The 22,338-nt window shown below is 43.1% G+C and overlaps 1 protein-coding gene across 2 annotated transcripts in view; it reads left to right on the top strand.

Moving 5' to 3' along the window:
• Positions 1–206: 206 nt before the first annotated feature.
• TTL (tubulin tyrosine ligase) overlaps positions 207–22,338 on the top strand; it is a 38,646-nt gene continuing 16,514 nt past the window's right edge. For both annotated transcript variants that reach the window (XM_082642866.1, XM_082642867.1), the window contains exons 1-5: positions 207–569; positions 3,949–4,027; positions 10,345–10,577; positions 19,598–19,733; positions 20,777–21,046. In XM_082642866.1, the coding sequence (XP_082498992.1) occupies positions 413–569; positions 3,949–4,027; positions 10,345–10,577; positions 19,598–19,733; positions 20,777–21,046 (875 nt within the window). In that variant the 5' untranslated portion in view covers positions 207–412. The remainder of the gene's footprint in view (positions 570–3,948; positions 4,028–10,344; positions 10,578–19,597; positions 19,734–20,776; positions 21,047–22,338) is intronic.

Here is a 22,338-nt window from a genome sequence, read left to right as displayed (position 1 = left end):
CTGCGGATCAAGCCGCGCGCCCCTCCTCCAGCCCCCGCACCCTCCGCCGCCGGCAGCCGGCTCAGCGAGGGTGCGGGGCCCGCCCCCGGCTCACAGGCTTCCCCCGCCCACCCGCCCGCCGCCGGGCTGGCCGCGCGGAATCACGGGCCGGAGGCGGGGCTGCGCCGGCGGTGGGCGCGGCGTCCGGGCTGCACTCGGCGCTCGGGCCGACGCGCGGGCACCCGGGCGCGGGCCGCCAGGGTAACCCTAGCTGCGCGGGGACCGGGCGCGGCGGCGCGGCCGGAGCGTGCGGGGCGGGGTCGGCGGGGCCGCATCCCGGCTGGCCCCCGGGCGGTTCCTAGGCTGAACCGCCAACTGGCCGGCTGGTTCCTGCGGCGGCTGCCGGGGCGGCCCGGTCGCGCGGCCCTTCGCCATGTACACCTTCGTGGTGCGCGACGAGAACAGCAGCGTCTACGCCGAGGTCTCCCGGCTGCTGCTCGCCACCGGCCACTGGAAGAGGCTGCGGCGGGACAACCCCAGGTTCAACCTGATGCTGGGAGAAAGGAACCGGCTGCCCTTCGGGAGACTGGGTGAGCTTCCCCGTTTCGCGCCCTCCCGCTCCTCCCGGTAGAACGAGCGCTTTTGTCTTAAGGTCAGAAACCTTCCCCTCTGTCGTTCCTCGGGCGGATAAAAAAATGCATCCCTAAAGGGCCAAGCCCGTCGTTTTTCATGCCTTCTCGGGTCCCAAATCGAATTCGGGGCGGGAGTGGTGGTGCGGGCCCCCGGGACGGCGGCTGCCTCCTGACAATGACCCGGCCCTGCAGCCCCGGGGGCGTCGGCCTCGGGAGCGGGGAGCCAATGCCGCGCGTTCCCCGGATTCCCCGGTCCCGACGCCCCCAAATCGGGCAGGTCGGCTGGGCAGATCGCCGGGCCGGGCGAGAGGCTCCGCGGAGCCGGCGGCTGACATCAGGCTGGAATCATCTTGCAAATTTCCTCCACCGGGGATTCCGCCCTGTCTGTGTTGGCTCGGAAGGGGAGCTTGTGTGTGTTGAAAACCCTGAGGATTCAGCTCCCCGAAGGCTCAGATAAAGCGTCAGGGGATTTGGAAAAGACCTCTGGATTCCGAAAACGGGAGCTTCAGCAGGGAGCCCAGCCTGGGGAAGGGCGGAAGGGTGTCTGATTTTAGACCTTCCCTTAGTTTCACTAAAGAACACGTTTTCACAGTTGCGCATTGAATGCAGATTTTACGTGACCCAGGTTTCTCTGCCCTACTCTCTCCGAGGGAGTTCCCTTCATTCACACGGTTGAAGCTGGCACCCCCATGTCTACATCTTCCCCTGTAGGAAGAGGCAGGGGGAAGGAGAGGACCAAGGGCTCCTTTTTAGATGACGTAATCCAGAAGTTGTGCAGATCACTGCCGTTTACATCCCATTGACCTGCACATAGTCTCACGGCCTCTCCTCCCTGCACAGTCATCCGGAATTGCGGCCTCACTCGGGGTCGCCGTGGGCCCTGCCAAAATTCCCCTGGGGTGGGCACCCCATCGTACTGCCAAAGATAGAAGGGGAGAAAATAATGAGGAAAAGTCATCTCTGCCTTGGAGGGCATCCCAGAGAGAACAGTGTTCTATGTCCAGGAGAAGAGACAGTTTTTAGAAATAGGTGTGGTCAGCGGGTTGGAGAGGTTGAACAGGCAAAGACTGAAAATAGCCACTTGGAACTGACTAGCCCTTGGTGAGCTGACAGAGCACAGTCGGGTGGGAGCCTGTAGAATCGTAATGATTTGAGGAATGGAGGGGGTTTCAGCCTAGCCTTCCTGATATTTTTTCTTTGAAATGAGACCATGGACAACTTTTTATTGTTATACAAATTTATGATGTGTGTTGGGGACTCCATGGAAGGGCTGATTCCAACCCCCAGAAATCTTCGAATACAGAGAATGTGCCTGGAGGTTGATTCCCTTTTGTTAAACTGTCTCCCCAGGAAGCCCTCAGCCAGAAGAATACCTTCCCTGAAATAAGAAAACCTGCTTCAAGTTGAGAACCTTTATTTCCTCCTTGCTCTGTCTGCTTCCCTGCCTGCCTGACTTTCCTCTTTGGACTGCTCAGTGCCTGGCTCAAAGAGCTTAGGTGGAATCCTAAAATTAAAAACTGACAAAAATGGCTCTTTGCAGGGGTGATTGACATTGCTGTGGGGCTCAGGACTAGGGTGTAGGATTAGGGTTCAGAGCAGAATCCTAGAAGGTCCAAATCCTAAGCAGGTACCATGAAGTCAGCAACTGCTCAGGAAACATTTGGTTTTTATGGGAAAGAAAACAGCATCCGATTGGGAGTTTGGGATTAGCAGATTCAAACTATTACATATGTATAACCGGATCACTTTGCTGTATACCAGAAACTAACACAACAGTGTAACTCAACTATAGTCCAATATAAAATTTAAAAAAAGAAAAATTCTAAAAAGAATGTCAGCCAAAAAAACCCCCATAGTTCAATAAAGTAAACATTTTTTAAAAGGTTAGCATCTTTAAAAAAAAGAAGAAAACAAAAAGAAAAACAAAACAAAAAAACTAGCATCCCACAGCCAGATGGTTATAATATGCCTTCATTGTTAAGGATATTTACCTTTCACACAGTTCGAAACCCAAGGAGATGGCCCAGCGGATAAAGGCCAAAGAATGCTGCTGCCTTGGTGATGTGAAGGTGGGTAGTTCAGGTGTGAACCAGTCCATCTGTCCAGGGAGATGGTGAGAGCTAGTTAGCACCTGAAACTTTTTGATTGTATGCTGTTCTCAGATGAATTATTCTTACCTCTGGCATCTTCAGTTCAAGCTCCCATTGTTGGGTTCTACTTTTGTGTTGCTGAAAACTGCATTTTGTTAAGATGTTAAACATAAATTGAGGCTTTTATAGAGATTATCATACTCAGTGAAGTAAGTCAGACAGAGAAAGATAAATATTATATGATATCACTTGTATGTTGAATCTAAAAAATAGTACAAATTAATTTATTTACAAAACAAACAGACACACACATAGGAAACAAACTTATGGTTAACAAAGGGGAAGTGGGGGGAGGGATAAATTAGGAGTATGAGACTAACAGATGCACATTACTACATAAAAAATAAACAAGAAGGATTTACTGGATAGCACAGGGAACTGTATTCAATATCTTGTGATAACCTATAATGGAAAAGAATCTGAAATATATATATGTATAACTGAATCACTTTGCTGTACATCTGAAACTAACAGTATTGTAAGTCAACTATACTATAATAAATTTTTTTTTAAATTGAGACTTTTGTTTTTATTTGTATCCTTTTGCCCTAATTTTAAAGAGGAGGGGGCATGCAGTACAATCTATTGAAAATGGGTTTCCCTGTGAAAGGACACACAGAACAACCTCAGGGCTTCTGAATTTACAGACACGGCCTCTCCACTACCTCCCCTCAGCTTCTAGTGGCCCTCCTAGAAGCTTGCACAGGGAGACATGCTCGAGAACAGCAGGATCGTAGTTCTCCTGCCTTCCTTGATGACTGTAGAAAGCAAGGGTAGCAACATCAAAAGCCTGACTGTTTTTAAGTCCTTATTATACAGAGATGACTAAATCCATATGTGTTAAGCCAAGTGTGGGGTGCAGTGGGAATCCAGGAGGGGAGAAATAGAAAATACTCTCCCACCCAAAGAAGAAAAAACAGAGGCAGCAGTGGTCTTTGGCAGACCTACGATGGCGGTATCATAATAGCCTCTCTGGGGAGGGTGAGAATTGCCAGTGAGATGCTGAGCAAAGGGACGTAGAGGGGCCGGGCAACTGAATCGCTCCCTTTCCAACACCCAGTCCTGAAAGGGGAGAAAGACAAGCTAAGCATGACCCTGCTCTCCCTCCTGCGTGCTGGTGCTGACATTGTCATTTCCCACTTGAGAAATTGTCTGTTTCCCTTCTGAGCCTCTTATTCCCTTCACAGGTCATGAGCCTGGCCTGATGCAGTTGGTGAATTACTACAGGGGAGCTGACAAACTGTGTCGCAAAGCTTCTTTAGTGAAGTAAGTGTTCTTTAAGACCCGTGTTTTCCATTTTTCACCTGAACCTTTTGAGCTTTCATCCTGAAGCACTTAAGCAAAAGTGTGAGATCGTCTTTAAAGGGAGAAAACACTTTTATTTAAAAAGCCAGCAAAGATCAGCTTTAGTCACAGTCCAAACTTGGCTGCACGTGCCTGTCTGTCCCTTAAGTTGAGGCTCCCTAGAAGCAGAGCCTGAGACAGGGCTTCTGGCATAAGTGATTTATAAGGGGAGGGCTTGCAGGAGAAATGCGCTCAGAACCAAGGGCAGGGCATCTGGGGGAGACACGAAGCGAGGAGGTGGTTTCAGCTGAAGTCTCGCCTCTGCCTGACTCCATGGAGCTTGAACAGCAGTGAACAGCCCCTCGATGTTCTCTACTCTGACGTCGCCCAGCCACCGGCTGTGGGCGGGACACAGCTTCCCCAGCGCTTCTAGGCAGGGCTGGTCCCTGGAGAAGAGGCGTGCCTAAGCCCTTGGCAGCCAAAGCTCAGCAGCCAGGGGTCCCTAAGAAGGGACGCCTGGGCAGAATATACCGGTGTCTACTGCACCACCCATCTCTGAGCAGTGGGCTTACAGCCAGGTGCCAAAAGAACCGTGTCATAAGGTGGAAGGAAGCAGCCTTATACAGTGATTAAGATCTAGGATCAGCAGCTTGGGTTTTAATTTCAGCTCTCAGCAGCTTGGGCAAATTTTCTGATGCCTCTAAGCCTCGGTGCATCCCTCATAAAGAGGCTGTGATGCGTGTAAAGCATGTAACACAGTGACCCAGAGTGAGCGTTTGACGCTATGCCTTAGTTTCCTTTTCTGTGAAATGAGGATAATAATAGCAGCTTCCTCAGGGTTGTTGGGAGGATTAGTTGAGTTACTTTACATAAAGGCTCGGAATAATGCGCGTGTCAGAGTTCACACTGTATAAATGAAAGGTGGGTGTGGCCCCTAAAATCAGGTCTCCAGCATTCCCTCCACAGTGGCTAGTGAACATGTGTGTGTAGCCAAACGAATCATTTAGGTAAGAAGACACTAGAAGACTTGACCTAAAGCAAATGCTCTTTTCCCCAGTCACACAGCTTTCCGGGCTCTAGCTGTTTACTAGTTTGAGTGCTGATAGGAATATTTCCACCTTTTTGTTCAGACTCACTGCCCCCACTAACTTATGTATCCACTTAGTCCTGTGATGGATTTTCATGATTTACCAGCTATCCTGAAGGAGAACGAGGCTTTCTGAAGTCTTCTTACATATTTACACGTTTAGAGTGCGAACAGTTGTTCCAGCAGAACTAGAAGTAGGACACGATTATTTATCCAGATTGTCCATTTAGAAATTTTTATAAAATGCTTACTCATTCTTTATTCTATGATGATTTTTTTTTCCCTAAAGATAGAGGTTGAATTCTGTTTTTGAAGCAGAAAGCAGAGGGTGCTGTAAAAAGTAATGTTCTCTATATTTGCATACTTGGCAGCTATAATAGGGTGAAGAGAGTACAGAGCTGGAGGCATGAGCAGGTCTGAATAGGTGTCCGGACCTCTGTGACCTTGGACGGTGCCACTCAGAATCTGTGGGGACGGAGGTGATCACACCTGCTCTTTGCCATTCTGCAGCATGCTGCGTGGTCTGCCATGGCACCTTATAAATGACGACATGACTTATGCAGACTAGGGGTTGTCATCATTCTCATAAGCTATCTTCGTCTCTCAGGTGTCCTGCAAGGGACTGTAGTAATTCCAGGAGGGGATGATTACCTTTGTCATTTTGTCTCTCTCCCATAGTTTGTATGGCTCAAAAGAGCTCCAGAAAGTTAAAAATGTCATCTCAGGTGGCAGTCAGAGAAGACAGCCAGGTTGCCCACGGCCGTAGCAGTTAGTGTTGAGCCAGGATGGTTCTCATCTGTACAAATGGGCCCTGTGGGCGGTGTGCCTGGGCATCCCTCGAGGCTTCCCAGGGCCTCGATGGGGTTCCATGCTGGACCCTGTACAGCAAGCGCCTGTCACTTCCGGGAGCTTTAGAAATTCATCAGGGCCCCATGGCCATAGTCTCAGAGCACTCAAGGGCTGTCCTCCTGGCCCTGGTTGGAGCTTTCTTTTCCTCTTGTGAGCGTTTCTCACATCTCATGTGAGATGTGACTAAACCTCCATTTGTGGCTGCTTCCCTAATGGGCCTTTTTTGGAAAGGGAACAAATGCTAGAGATTTCCGGTAGAAACTGGACTGGGTTCTGTACCGGAAATGAGGGCTTCAGACGAAGGGCATTCTACAGACCAGCGCTGGCCAACAGAAACAGACTGCTGGCCACGTGCGTCATTTTAAATTGCTCAGTAGCCCCATTAAAATGCGTACAAAGAAACCGGTGCAATTTATTTTAATAATATATTTTATTTAACCAAATAAATCCAAAATGTCATGTAATTAATATTAAAAACAACTAATGAGATATATTCTTTCTTTTTTCTGAGTCTTCAAAATCTGGTGTGTATATTTTACATTTATAGCACAACTAAGCTCAGATATTAAATTTTCATTGGAAGTCCTATGTTTAGACTTCATAAAAATGTATGGTTGAAAAGGTAGATTTACATACACAAGTCATTCTGACATACGTAGAAGTTTTTCAATAACTATTAAATACCAAAATATAATTTCCTTTAATATTCACATGTACGTTGACAAAGCAGGTTCATAACATTAGAAGAATTGATTTGACTTTGAAGCAAAAGCATGTCTTTTTTTTTTTTTAATATTTATGTAATTATTTGGCTGCGCCGGGTCTTAGCTGCAGCATGTGGGATCTAGTTCCCTGACCAGGGATCGAACCCAGGCCCTCTGCATTGGAGCGCCGAGTCTTAACCCCTGGACCACCAGGGAAGCCCCAAAAAGCATATCATTTTAAAAACTGTCCAAGTTAAGTAAATTCACCAACTCATGTTTCAACTCAGTATTATTAATATTGAATTCAGAGGAGGTATTGAATAAATTGAAAAGAAACTCTAAATTTATCATTATCAACAAAGTGTTCTTCAAATTTTTCTTTAGTTTTTGCAGCCAGTTTGCATAATGTTGTCTATTACAAGGAAAATCTTATGCATACTGAATCATAAAACTATGTAAAATCATTATTTTTGACTTATATTATGAAGTTGGAACATAAATTCTCACACCTGTTGGTCTACATCATAAGTAAGATCTTTTTTTCCAACTTCCTTGGAGCTTTAAATTTAGCTTGTTCATATGCAACGTGGTTTTAGGTGAAAAAATGTAAACCACACTGCATTTTTTATCTTTGATTATTGAATGAAGTAATAGCTGCATGAAAAGAATGATTTGACAAGCATTCCTCTTATTTTAAGAAAATGTGAATTGGAGTTTACAGTACAGGGAAACCTTGTAAAACTTCCATCTCGCAGTCAGTGAGCACTGGCAAAGAACACAGGATCATTAAATTCATCATCTTGTGTTTCTTTCATGGTTCTATACCTGCGAACCATTGTAGCATTTGCAAGCATATACTGAACGATTTTAACAACTGTATCCATACTGAGTGCAAATGTTTTCAATATGTATCATGCAATGAAGCAAATGTTTCCAATACGTATGGTAAAACAAAATAAAGCAATAAAGCAAACGTCAGTCTATTAAAATCCCAGTAAATCTAGATTTTAACCCAACCTAGCTGAAGTAATGTCTGTTATGATAGAAGCTGACTTGTCACATGTAGATGAAATTCTTCTTGGACAAATGTAAAAGATTAGAAAATATCCTCACCACGAGTTTATATTAGGCTGCAATTTGACAATATTTTTTTCATATATTTGCAAATCTTTTGAGGCAAAACATACAAAGTACTAAATTTTTTTTTTTTTTTTTTTTGCGGTACACGCGCCTCTCACTATTGTGGCCTCTCCCATTGCAGAGCACAGGCTCCGGAGGCGCAGGCTCAGCGGCCATGGCTCACGGGCCCAGCCGCTCTGCGGCACGTGGGATCTTCCCGGACTGGGGCACGAACCCGTATCCCCTGCATCGGCAGGTGGACTCTCAACCACTGCGCCACCAGGGAAGCCCAAAACTTTCCAGTTTTGAATCAATCTTTAATATTGTTAGAAATGCTTTGTACTCTACGGGCAATTATTGATGGCTTAACTAAAGATTGTTCACTTTTTATAAAATATCTTTTTAGTCTTTTCCTCAAAGTAATTTCTGTTACCACATTTCCATCTAAAAGGATGTTCGTTTTGCATGTGTATGTAAGAATCCAAGCCACTTTATAACTGACCAAAGTTACAAGCTCAGATCCTAAGAAAAATATGTTTAAAGTTTTTTTGTTGAGTTTTTAATTCTGATTTCCGCCACTAATTCCATTGCTTCTCTTTAGACTATTAAGAGGAAAACACCTATCAAATTCATTATGTATTTGCTGAAAATGTCTCCTTACACAACAAACTTCATTTTTCCTGCCACAGCAAATTGTAATTGCCATTTTTTAGGAAATTTGTGACACATCTTCTAGTGCTTATTTTTTTCTTTATTGTCTGGTCATAGTTCTAGCTTCTGCATCCCCACTCAATTCCGTGTCAGTAGAATGCCTTTGTTTTAAACTTAAAAGTTTGTCCATACTCATTTTTTTAACTAGGAGACTAATTATACGTTATTTACCAATTATGATTTACCTAGCTATCACTGCAACTTGGCTGTGTGCATAATGAACACATTATAATGTTTCATCAGTGCCTGGAAAAAAATTCACATGAGCTGAATCCATCTGTTGTCCCCCAGTAGAACAGTGATGCATTTATGTCTAATTCCAGAAGTAGCACACGCGCCTGACATGCACGCCACGCTCTAACAACAACATCTGAGGTCACGTGGTGGTTAAAGTGAAAACGTCATCTACCGAAACAGTAATGTTCTGCTTGGTGGAAACATTTTACAATACTTCAGCTTTTAAATTAAAACTAAACGGAAAATTCAGTTTCCGAGTTGCATTGGCCACTTTTCAAGTGCTCGGAAGCACTTGGAAGCTCCACGTGGCTAGTGGCCGCCCTATTGGACAGTGCAGATAGAGCTGAATGGTCAGTGAGTTTGAAATGTATTGATTTTTTGTTCCTTTGAGTTCTTTAAGTTAAATTCCATTGCTTGTAACGTAAAAATAGCTTTATTTAAAATCTCAGTTTAAAGTTTCTTTTCATTATTTCTGCCATTGGCTCATAGGCTGGGTTTTGCTGATGAATCATAACCCAGGCTTTAACAGTTCTGTTCTAGATAGAAGAGGGAGTGCAGCTCAGGGGAGGCTTGTGAATGTCTTTGGGCAGGTTTCTCCCTCCTCTGATTCCTGGGGAGCAAGGGTAGGTGTTTTTCTTTCTATTTTCTTTTTTCTTTTTTTTTTGGCTGCACCTCACGGTTTGAGGGATCTTAGTTCCCCAACCAGGGATTGAACCTGGGCCCTCGGCAGTGAGAGCCTGGAGTCCTAACCACTGGGCAACCAGGGAATTCCCAAGGATAGGTTTAGACTTAGGACATGGAAGTGATTCAGGGCTTGCATCCTGCTTGTTTCTTGCTACCTTTGTAATCTTGGGAAATTCACTTCTCTGTGACTCAGTGCCTCATCTGTGAAACGTGATGCGAGCACCTCCCCCCAGGGGTCTGATTGGAGAGGAGATACAGTGTGAAGCCTTTGTGTTTATTAAGTGCCTGCCCAGGGCCTTTCTTTATATTCCATTATATTATGGGGTTTTTTTGAGGGGGGGCAGGAGGTGTGTTTAGTTATGACCACTGGAGTCCCAGGTTCCATTAGAAAGATTCTTCCTTTATTCTGTCACTGAAGCCAGGCTGAGCTAAAAGCAAGAAATGAAGAACGAAAATGTCTTTAGATAATTCAGATTCCTGAGTATTAGCCTTTTCTCTCCAGAGTTGGGCCAAGGTGGTTATTTTTGCTAGTAATCCAAATAGTTTCCTCAGTTCTCCACTTTGTTTTTTTAGGGTGGGTCTAGCTCAGCTACAGCACGTTTGGTGAAAAGATGTCGGTTCAGGATTTCTTCAAATTAAGTTTCCTTAGAGATGCATTTTAAAAGGAGCTAAAGTTCTGGACATTAAGCCCCTTTTGAATTCACTGGAGCATGCCTATAAGGTCGCGGGTAACAGCTGTGAGCTGCCCTGTGGTGCCTTGGAGGTCTGCCCCGTGAGGGGGATAAAAAGGAGACCTAGCCCTGGTCGTGCCCTGCTTCCTTCAAGAGCTCCGGGGCAAAGCACTGGCTGTTCTGAACAGAGGGACTGAGGGTACTCAGAAGAGAGACTGACCCTCTGTCATCTGCCAGGCTCGTCAAGACCAGCCCAGAACTGGCTGAGTCCTGCACATGGTTCCCCGAGTCCTATGTGATTTATCCAACTAACCTCAAGACCCCAGTTGCTCCAGCTCAGAATGGAATCCACCCGCCCATCCAGAGCTCAAGGACAGATGAGAGAGAATTTTTCCTGGCTTCCTATAATAGAAAGAAAGAAGATGGAGAGGGCAACGTTTGGATTGCAAAGTCATCAGCCGGAGCCAAAGGTGAGTCGGCTCTGCTGCCCCGTCTCCCTTCCCTGTAGGTTCCCATTGTGTTTTGTTACATTCAGACGATGTCTTTAGATGAGCGGCTATTCTAATCTGAATCCTCGAGGGTGGAGACCTCGTTTCATGACGTAGTTTAAAATATCTGTGTGCTGGTGACTTAGAAACGTGGATCTCCAAATCAGCTAAAATAGAATAAAATAAAATAAAAAGTGAAATAAAGTAAAATAAAATAAAAAAATGGAAGTAGCTCGAAAATAGAATAAACTCGAGCTGAGGTCTTTCCCTTTAAGCTCCACATCCAACAGCAGGCATTTTCAATTTAACATGTCTGATATAGAACTCTTTATTTCCTTCCCAACTTCACCCGCCCCAGCCTACTCCTCTCTCCATCTTCCCATGGAGTATATGATTCCACTTTTCACCCAGCCTCTCAAGCCCCAAAACTAGGAGTCCTGTTTGGCTGCTCTTTGCTTTACAGCCTATACCTAATGCATCAGTACGTCTTGCTAACTGTACCTTCAAAGTAAAGCCTGCAGTGGACTTTTTCTTGCCATTTCCACGGCTCTCACTTAAACCAAAGCTCCTTTTCTCTCTATTCTGTGTAACTGCAGCACCTGCTCACAGCAGCTCTCCTGCTCTTGGACAGAATGATGTTTTAAAAACAGAAACGCGATCATGTTACTCCCCCCTCAAGACTTACCAGCTGGCTTCCCAAGGCAACTAGAATAAACTCGAGTCCTGCTGGAAGTCTCCGTCAGTTGATATTTGCCTGTATCTCTGATCTCATCTCTTATTCTTGGCCTTGCTCCCTGTACTGTAGCCATAACACCTGCCTAGCATCCCTGAAATACCCTAAATTCATCTCTGTACCTGGAATGAGCTTTCACGGACTATTTTTCATTTCTCAGCTCAGATGTTGCCTTGTCAGAGAGGCTTTTCTTTTTTCTTTTTTTTTAGAGAGGCTTTTCTGATCTAAAATAACCTCTGTGCCCATTGCTTTCTATCCTTTCCCCTGCTTTATTTTCCATCCTCGCACTAACCTCTTCCCAGCACTCTATTACATATTAGTTTATCTGTTCATCTCCCCCATAATCCTGCACACTCCATATAAACACAGACTTTCTGTCTTGTTCATCTCTGTACCCTCCCCATAGGCACTTAATAGATGTATGTTGAGTGAATGCGGGGAAGGCATGAGGTATGTCATACTAACTCAGGCTTAAAATGTAGGCAGCTGCCAATGTAATGATCACATAGACACAGTCCCTCTCTGTAACTGCCATCATAGGCTGTCTTAAAAACCACTCCATTTTGAACTTACTTCTTCTTTTATTGCCTTGGAAAACCATCTGGCCATTGGTACTCATTTCTGTCCCTGGTCCAGTGGATCTCACCTTCTTTTCCACCAACCGTGAGACAGGAGGGCATCACCTGGAATCTCCTGAAAGTGGGAGAGTTGGACTCTTGCCACAAGCCAGGTACCTCACCTGCTTCTCCCTCCCCTCCTGGGACTTCTCCAGGAGAGTCCCCTAGCTTTGTTCTAATAGTAAGTGGGGGAATTGAAAGAGGAAGTAGTCATCCACAGTATTCCAGATTCCTCCTTTGGATCGGGGCTGGAATCAGGATGGCCGTTATGAGGCTATCATGTGTCCTTGTGTCATGGACTTGACTGGCGCGAGAACCATGAGCGAGGCAGGGCCCTGGGGAGAAGGATCTGTCAGGTCGTGGCGGTGGTCTCACCTAGGTGGTCCCTGGACCCTCACCAACACAAGGTATAGAGTGATTCTCAGTAGCAGAGGGAGGTCATAAAGAGAGAAGAAAATGCCAAACAAAGAAGACATATTGCTTTAGGAGTTGAGGAGATAAGTGGTGTGGATTTGTTTTGTTTGGGAATTACAAAATGAAACCAATAGGCTGAATGAATGACTTTTATTCTTGTTAAACAAATACTTAGTGCCTACGACATGCTGGGTGTAGTTGGCTTAACTTCACCCTATATCCAGATCAAGCCACTGTTCACCACCTCCACCCCCGTCTTGGATCTGAGTCACCTTCACCTGTCACCTGGAGCATTGCTCCCTGTCCTCCTGTTCTTGGCCATTCTCCAGAGTCTACACAAAATACAGCAGACAGAGATCCTGTTAGAGCACAATCAGACCATGTCACATCTGTACTCAGCCCTGACTCTAGGGCCAGGACAGCACCTGGCATGCAGCAAAGGTTCAATATATGTATTGAGTGAATGAATGAATGGATGGATGAATGAAGAAGAGAAGTAATGAACGTTTGGAGGGAGATAAAGAGATAAATGAGGCGGACATGGTTCTCTTGCCCTCAGGGACCCATAGTCTAGTCAGAAAGAAGGCTAATGATGCATTTATTTCCAGATTAGCTAAATGTTGAGATGGGAACAAAGAACCAAAAAAACCATTGTGACTGCGACCTTGAAGCTCCTAGAAGACCCCAGCTTCATAACTTAGTGAGGATATAAACAAATATCCTCCAGGTGTAGTTAGTGAGGATAGAAACAAACGGTATAAGAAACACAATTAACAAACGCATGGAAACATGCTACCCTGGTATACAAAACTTAGAAAATAAATGTGGATTTTATGTATCATTTTACATCTACAAAGTAAGAAAACAAAACCCTTCAGTGGTTGTGTTGCTGAGTTTGTTGTGAACTCCTCCCTCCCCGTGGTGATACACAGCCCTTTGGAGCAGCAATAGGATCACACAGAGCAAGGGCCAGAAAGAGTTCCTTTGCTTTCGGCTCACTCATCTCATTCCTGAAAATTTACTCCAGGGAGATAGTTAAAAAGTAACGAGGGTGATCTACAGCAAAGACATTTACCATTGTGTTACCTGTAATAGCAAAATTGTATTTAGGAACAACCCCACTGTCCAGCAGTCAGTAAACGTGTCATTTTTTACATCCACACAATAGGATATTTCTTTGGGCACTAACATTGGGAAGTTAATGCAGATACAGTGAAAATATTGACTGTATGAAGTGAAAAAAGAATATGAGGTGAGTTTGCTCTGATTGAACCTGTCTTTGCCATATTACATAAAGGAAGGTAATATGAAAAAATGAAAAGAATTATGTTAGGAAATAAGATGATGGGTAGTTTCAGGGCATTCGTAGGAAAATGGTGTTTTAGGATGATTATTCTAAAAAGAGTGTGCAAGGTGCTGTGGAGGAGGAGAGACTGAAGTCTGATCTGAAGAACTGGCAAGTGAGAATGAAGAGGAACCAGGGAACCTGAGTGCGGTTCTTAAGGGAAATGAAACAGAATGAATTATGTTCATCCAAAAAGAGAGGAAGGAATGTTTCCCAAGTTGATTTGCTGTTTCTTGTTGAAGAGGCTAACCAGGTGGTGGAGGGAGTGATAGAAATGGGGTAGTTGAAAACGGGGTTGGCTTTGAGGAAAGATGAATCATTAAATTAATTTGCTGTACAGCAGAAATGAACACAACATTGTAAATCAACTGTACTTCAATTAAAAATATATTGGAGGGCTTCCCTGTTGGCGCAGTGGTTGAGAGTCCGCCTGCCGATGCAGGGGACATGGGTTCGTGCCCGGTCCGGGAAGATCCCACATGCCACGGAGCGGCTAGGCCCGTGAGCCATGGCCGCTGAGCCTGTGCGTCCGGAGCCTGTGCTCCGCAACGGGAGAGGCCACAGCAGTGAGAGGCCCACGTACCGCACCAAAAAAAAAAAAAAAAAAAAAAAAATATATATATATATATATATATATATATATATATATATATATAGCTTCCTATATATATATATAGGAAAAAATAATAATTTTTACTGAAAGCATGAGACCCAAGTAGAGATGAGCTGTAAATCTAACGTGTAGGGGGGTGACTTCCCTGGTGGTCCAGTGGCTAAGACTGCACGCTCCCAATGCAGGGGGCTCCAGTTTGATCCCTGTTCAGGGAACTAGATCCCGCATGCCGCAACTAAGAGCCCACATGCCGCAACTAAAGATCCTGCACGCTGCAACTAAAAGATCCTGCACGTCTCAATGAAGACCCTGCATGCCACAACTAAGACCTGACGCAGCCAAATAAATAAATAAATATGAAAAGAAAGAGTAGGTGGGAGGTCCTAGAACTAAAAAGTGAGTCCAACAAGGTCACAGGATATGAGATCAACACACAAAAATCAATTGCATTTCTACCCCTGTCACCTATTTATGCCTTGCTCTCCGCAATCTGGCCATATCCCATCTTGTATGCTCCAACCTTATTTTCTTTATGCAATTTCCTTATGGACTATTTCTAATTGAAAATTAATATCTCTAATGCTAGTAGATGGAAAAATAATGGGAAGAAAGTAAGGAGACAGATACTTTTTTAAAATAAATTTATTTATCTTATTTATTATTTTTGGCTGTGTTGGGTCTTCGTTGCTGCGCACAGGCTTTCTCTAGTTGCAGCGAGTGGGGGCTACTCTTTGTTGCAGTGCGCGGGCTTCTCATTGTAGTGCCTTCTCCCGTTGCAGAGCACGGGATCTAGGCGTGCGGGCTCAGCAATTGTGGCTCATGGGCTCTAGGGTGCAGGCTCAGTAGTTGTGGTGCATGGACTTAGTTGCTCCGCGGCATGTAGGATCTTCCCAGACCAGGGCTCGAACCCATGTCCTCTGCATTGGCAGGCAGATTCTTAACCACTGTGCCACTAGGGAAGCCCTATAACTTTTTTTTTAATAGGAGTATAATTGCTTTACAATGTTGTGTTAGTTTCTGCTGTACGATGAAGTGAATCAGCTATATGTATACATATATCCCCTCCTTCTTGGACCTCCCTCCTCCCCGCTACCCCATTCTACCCAACTAGGTCACCACAGAGCACCGAGCTGAGCTCCCTGTGCTATACAGCAGGTTGCCACTATCTATTTTACGCATGGTAGTGTGTATATGTCAACCCTAATCTCCCAATTCATTCCACACTCCCCTTCCCCTCTGGGTCCACATGTCTGTTCTGTACATCTGCGTTTCTATTCCTGCCCTGCAAATAGGTTCATCTGTACCATTTTTCTAGATTCTACATATATGCGTTAATATACGATATTTGTTTTTCTCTTTCTGACTTCACTCTGTATGACAGACTCTAGATCCATCCACATCTCTACATATGACCCAATTTCATTTCCTTTTAAAAAGTATTATCATTAAAGAAAACCTAACATTAAAGGGAAACGGAAAAGTTACCCGTAGCCTTACCCAGTTCCTAACATAATTATTTTTATTTTTTCATATTAGTTTCTTTTACATATGGGCAAAGACAGATTCAATCACGGTGAACTCATTTCATATCTTTTTCATTTCATACTAACAATGAACATGTGGAAGCCAAAGTTAAAAATACAATACCAGTTACAGTCACCCCAAAGAAAATGAGATGCTTAGGTATAAACTTACCAAAACACGTACAGGGCCTATCTGCTCAAAATTACAAAACAACTATGAAAGAAGTCAAAGAGGACCTAAATAAACAGGTAGACATATCGTGTTCATGGATTGCAAGATTCAACACAGTAAAGATGTCACTTCACCCCAAATTGCTCTATAGGTTTGAGGTGATTGGTGTCAAGACCTCAGCAAGGTTCTTGTGTAAACATAAAGCTTCTACTGAAATTCATAGGGAAGGGCACAGGCCCTAGAATAGCTTACACAATATTGAAGAAGAAAAGTGGGAGGAAACACTGTCCCTGATCCCAAACTGTATTGTAGAGCTACAATAATCACTGTGGTATTCGTGGACGGGATAGAAATATGAATCAGTGGGACAGAGATGTACCCACACATTTATGACCATCTGATTTTTGACAGAGGTGCAAAAGCAATTCAATAGAGGAAGGAGAGACTTTTCAACATGGTGCTGGAGCAGGTGGATAGCCATAGACCAAGAAAATGAACCTCAACATAAACCTCACCCCTTATACAAAACCGAACTCAAAATGGATTGTGGGCTTAAATGTAAAATATAAAGTTATAATTTTTCAGAAAAAAATAAGAGATAAAGCTAGGCAAAGAATTCTTAAACTTGATACTGAAAGTACAATCCATAATAGTAAAAACTGATCAGTTGAACCTCATCAAAATGAAATCTTTTGTTCTGTAAAGGACCCAGCCACGAGGATGAAAAGACAAGCTACAGACTGGGAGAAAATATTTCCAAGCCTTATATCTGACAAAGGATTCCTATATAGAATATACAAACAATATTCAAAACTCAACAGTTAAAAAAGGGGGGGGGAATCCAATTAGAAAATGGGCAAAAGACATGAAAACATATTCCACCGAAAAGGTTCTACAGATGAAAAATAAGCAAATGAAAAGATTTTCAGTATCATTAACCATTAAGGAAATGCAGATTAAAACCAATGAGCTATCACTGCACTCCCATTAAAATGGCTAAAATAGGACACGGTAACAACAGCAAATGCTGGCAAGGGTCAGGAGAAACTAGATCACCCTTCCAGTGCTAGTGGGGATTTAAATTGGTAGAGCCACTCTGGAAAACAGTTTGGCAAGTTCTTATAAAACTAAACCTGAAATTACATGACCCAGCAACTCCACACGTGTGGGCATTTGTCCAGAGAAATGAAAACTTACATTCACAAAAAAACTTGTACATGATTGTTCATAGCAGCTTTATGTGTAATAGCCCAAACTGCGGACAACTCAACTGTCCTTCAACAGGTGAATGATTAAACAAACTGGGATGAATTGATCCCATAGAATACTACCCAGTAATAAAAGAGAATGAACCGTTAATAAATACAACACCTTGGATGAATTTCCAGGGGAGTATCAGAGAAGACAACAACTTCCAAGGATCACATATTTTATAATTCTATTCATGTAACATTTTTGAAATGACAAAATTATAGAAATGGAAAATGGATTAGCGACTACCAGGGGTCGGGGAGTGGGGTGAGGGGAGGTACTTGTGGCTTTGAAAGGGCAGTATGAGGATTCTGTGCAATAATGGAACTGTTCAGAATTGGAGAAGATATTTGCAAATCACATATTATAAGGTACCTGTATCCAGAATGTATAAAGACCTCTTATAACTCAGTAATGAAGACAAATAACCCTTTAAGAAATGAGCAAAGAATCTAAATAGACCTTTCTCAAAAAACAAACAAATGACATAAATAGCCAATAAGCATGTGAAAACATGCTCAACATTACAAGTCGTTAGAGAAATGCAAATCAAAACCATAATAACATACCACCTCCCTCACAGCCACTAGGATGGCTGTAGTTAAGACAGAATACAACATGTGTTAGCAAGGATGTGAAGAAATGGAGCTCTTGCCCTTTGCTTATGGGAATGTAAAATGGTACAGCCATTACCAAACTATTTTGGGAAACAGTTTGGTAGTTCCTTAAAAAGTTAAACAGTTACCATATGACCAACAATTCCACTCCTAGGTATATTTCCAAAAGAGTTGAAAACATATGTCCACATGAAAACTGCAATGCACATCTTCATAGCAGCATTATTCATGATCCAAAGATATATGTATATGTATAACTGAATAAGTTTGCTGTACACCTGAAACTAACACCACATTGTAGATCAACTATACTCTAATATAAAATTTTTTAAAAAAAGAGCCAAGCAACAGTGGAAACAACCCAAATGTCCATCAGTTGATTGAACAAAATGGGGTATATCCATACAATGGAATATTTAGTCATAGGAAGGTGGAATGGCATATTGACACATGCTATAACATGGGTGAAGCTTAAAAACGCTATGTTAATGAAAGAAGCCAGACCAGAAAGGGCGCCATATTGTGTGCTTCCATTTATATGAAGCATCTAGAATAGGCAAACCCATAGAGACAGAAAGTAGGTTAGTAGTCCTCAGGAGCTAGTGTGAGGAAGGGATGGGGGGTGACTGCTTGGTGGGTATGGGGTTTGGGGGGAGGTGAAGGAAATGTCCTAAAATTAGATTGTAGTGATGGTTGCAAACCTCTTGAATATACTAAACACCATTGAATTTTACACTTTAAAAGGGTGAATTTTGTAGGATATGAAAAATATCTCAAAGCTGTTTAAAAAGATATTGCATCGTTTATCTAATATTGATGGACACTTTATATTAGAGTATAGTTGATTTACAATGTTGTGTTAGTTTCAGGTGTACAGCAAAGTGAATCAGTTATACATATACATATTTCCACTCTTTTTTAGATTCTTTTCCCATATAGGGCATTACAGAGTATTGAGCAGAGTTCCCTGCGCTATACAGTAGGTCCTTATCAGTTATCTATTTTATATATAGTAGTGTGTATATGTCAATCCCAATCTCCCAATTTATCCCTCCCCCCGCCCTTTCACCCCTGGTAACCATAAGATTGTTTTATACATCTGTGACTCTATTTCTGTTTTGTAAATAAGTTCATTTGTACCATTTTTTTAGATTCCACATACAAGCGATATCATATATTTCTTCTTTCTCTGAAGTAAGTCTGACTTACTTCACTCAGTATGACAGTCTCTAGGTTGATGGACACTTTGAATGTATCCAGTTTTTTCTAATACAACGCTGCAGGAATGTTCTTGTACATTTGCCTTTATGCCCTAACCTCCTGATGTTTCTACTAGATATAGCGTTTCCAGTCGGTTTATTGGTCATAAGCAGCATACAGCCTTTACTGTGGTAGCCAGTGACCAAAAGTAGAGCGGCCTTTATTTATGATGCTTAGACCCTTCGAATATCCATAAAAATGAAATTTCATGGAGCCTGCCATGACAGTGTTTACAATCCTACATGGAGAGAGGGTTGGATAACCCTGGTGCTTTTGTGGGGAGAGGGGAGAGTGAGAGAGATGGAAGGAGGGAAAGGATGGAGAACGAAAAGCGAGTCGGCCAGTAACAGCCTCCTGTCGGTTTTTACCTGCTGTCAGAACTTCCTTTCTGGCTTTGCAGAGAGCTTTTCCTCTTGGGATGAACTGGACTGATTATGGTTTGCTTTTGCCCTGTTAGGGGAAGGCATCCTCATCTCCTCGGACGCTGCGGAGCTGCTGGATTTCATAGACAACCAGGGCCAGGTGCACGTGATCCAGAAATACCTTGAGCGCCCGCTGCTTCTGGAGCCAGGTCATCGCAAGTTTGACATCCGGTAGTGCTTCCGTGTCTGGCGTTTTTGTTTTACAAATCTGGAAAAAATGCAGGGGTGTGTGATGAGGAGGGTGACATGGATTATAGGGAAGTATTGGACTTCGTTTAATGTCCCCCAAGTTGAGTGCAGCTGAACCGAACCGAGCTTCTGTTTTTCTTTCACTCTTTTGTCTTTCTAGAAAATGTTATCAAGATGATGAATTTTCTTTTTTTTTTTTTTTTTTTTTTTGCGGTACGCGGGCCTCTCACTGTTGTGGCCTCTCCTGCTGCGGAGCACAGGCTCTGGACGCGCAGGCTCAGCGGCCATGGCTCACGGGCCCAGCCGCTCCGCGGCATGTGGGATCTTCCAGGACCAGGGCACGAACCCGTGTCCCCTGCATCGGCAGGCAGACTCTCAACCACTGCGCCACCAGGGAAGCCTATGTGTCCCACTTTTTAAGGTTTTCATGAGCACACCTCAGGGGTTTGGACTTTACCTTTCCGAGCAAAGGACCTGCAAGGAGAAGGAGGTTGCATGGTGCTTTCAAAAGCTGAAAGCACTGCCCCAGCTTGCCCTGAGCCTTACTGTCATCTCCCCATCCAGAACTCTTTGTCACTTAGGTGCCTTCACAGTGACTTGCTGCTTCTCGAACACCAGTGCTGTCAGAACAGCTTCAGCAGAAAGTCTTGAGATTACTAAAGGAGCAAACATGGCAACTGGAGGTTTCATAGATTAACCATAAAAACCAAGCCACTCAGATCTCTTCGAAATGCTGTATCTTTTGAAAGGATCAAAGTCTCCTTGTCCGTTATGGTGAAATGTTTTCTTTGCCGCATTATGGTGATAATCCACTATCTTGGCTAACTGCCATGGCTTGCCTTGTATATTTTTTTTTATTAATGTTTTTTGGAGTATAGTTGCTTTACAATGTTGTTATGGCTTGCCTCGATTAATTTTAGAACATACCTCCTTCCTCTGTTTCCTCCCAGAAAAATCAGGGTGTGGGGATGATATATATAATATGCAGAAACATTGGGTAACCTGAATATTTTATTGACTTGCAGAAGCTGGGTCTTGGTGGATCATCAGTATAATATCTACCTCTATAGAGAGGGTGTACTTCGGACTGCTTCAGAACCGTATCATGTGGATAATTTCCAAGATAAAACTTGCCATTTGACTAATCACTGCATTCAAAAGGAGTACTCAAAGAACTATGGGAAGTATGAAGAAGGGAACGAAATGTTCTTTGAGGAGTTCAATCGGTACCTAACAAGTGCTTTGAACATCACCCTGGAAAGTAGTATCTTACTACAAATCAAACATATAATAAGGTAACTTACTCATATCTCTTTTGGTTAAATGTGTCTTAAAGGAGCTTTGGGAGTTTGTGCCTTTCAAGGAATTATTCCATTTACATTGTCTAAGAACAAAAATTATTTGTTATATCCCTTTATTATCCTTTTAATATCTATAGGATCTGTAATGCTGTCCCTTTTTTTAATCCTTATGTTGGTAATTACCTCATGTTGGTAGTTTATATCTTCTCTCTTTCACTTGGACAGATTGGTTAGAGGCTTATCAATTTTATTCATCTCTTCTAAAAGTCAGCTTTTGGCTGTATAGATTTTCTTTGTCGTTTCTGTTTTCAGTTTCTTTGATTTATGTTCTTAATTATTTTCATCCTTCTGCTTTTGGGGGGTTTGATTTGCTTTTCTTTTTCTAGTTTCCTTAAAGTGCAAGGTTAGATCATTGATTGGAGAGAATTAGTTTTTTAAAAAATATAAGCATTTAAGGCCATCAGTTTTCTTATAAGTACTCATTAGCTGCATCCCACAGATTTTGCTATGTCATGTTTTTGTTTTCATTTTATTTTTATTTTTAAAAATTTTTGTTTATTTTTGGCTGTTTGGGTCTTTGTTGCTGCACATGGGCTTTCTCTAATTGTGGCAAGCGGGGCTACTCTTTGTTATGGTGCGCGGGCTTCTCATTGTGGTGGCTTCTCTTGTTGTGGAGCACGGGCTCTAGGCGCGTGGGCTCAGTAGTTGTGGCTCTCGGGCTCTAGAGCACAGGCACAGTAGTTGGGGTGTGTGGGCTTAGTTGCTCTGTGGCATGTGGGGTCTTCCCAGACCATGGCTCGAACCCATGTCCCCTGCATTGGCAGGTGGATTCTTAACCACTGCGCCACCAGGGAAGACTGTTTTCATTTTATTAAAATATTTTCTAGTTTCCCTTGTGACTTCATCTTTGACTGGTGTTATTTAGAAATTTTTGCTTAATCGCCAAGTATTTGGGGATTTTCCAGGAATTTTAATTTCATTATGGTCAAAGAAAATACTTTGTATGGTTTTACATCTTTAAAATTTGTTATAGTTTGTTTCATGGCCCAGAATATGGTCCATCTTAGTGAATGTTCCACGTGCACTAAAAATAATGTTTATTCTGCTATAGTTGGGCAGGGTGTTCTATAAATGCGCTTTAGGCAAAGGTGGTTGGTAGTGTTGTTCAAGTCTTTCACATCCTCGATCATTTTCTGTTCTACTTGTTCTGTACATTATTGAAAGGTAAAATATCAAAGTCTCCAAGTATAATTATGGATTTATCTGTGTCTCCTTTTAGTTGTTTT

The sequence above is a fragment of the Mesoplodon mirus genome (assembly GCF_964341445.2).
Source record: "Mesoplodon mirus genome assembly, chromosome: 14".
Classification (NCBI taxonomy): domain Eukaryota; kingdom Metazoa; phylum Chordata; class Mammalia; order Artiodactyla; family Ziphiidae; genus Mesoplodon; species Mesoplodon mirus.
The sequence above is the reverse complement of the archived record's forward strand: the minus strand, read 5'-3'. Positions and strand labels throughout refer to the sequence as shown.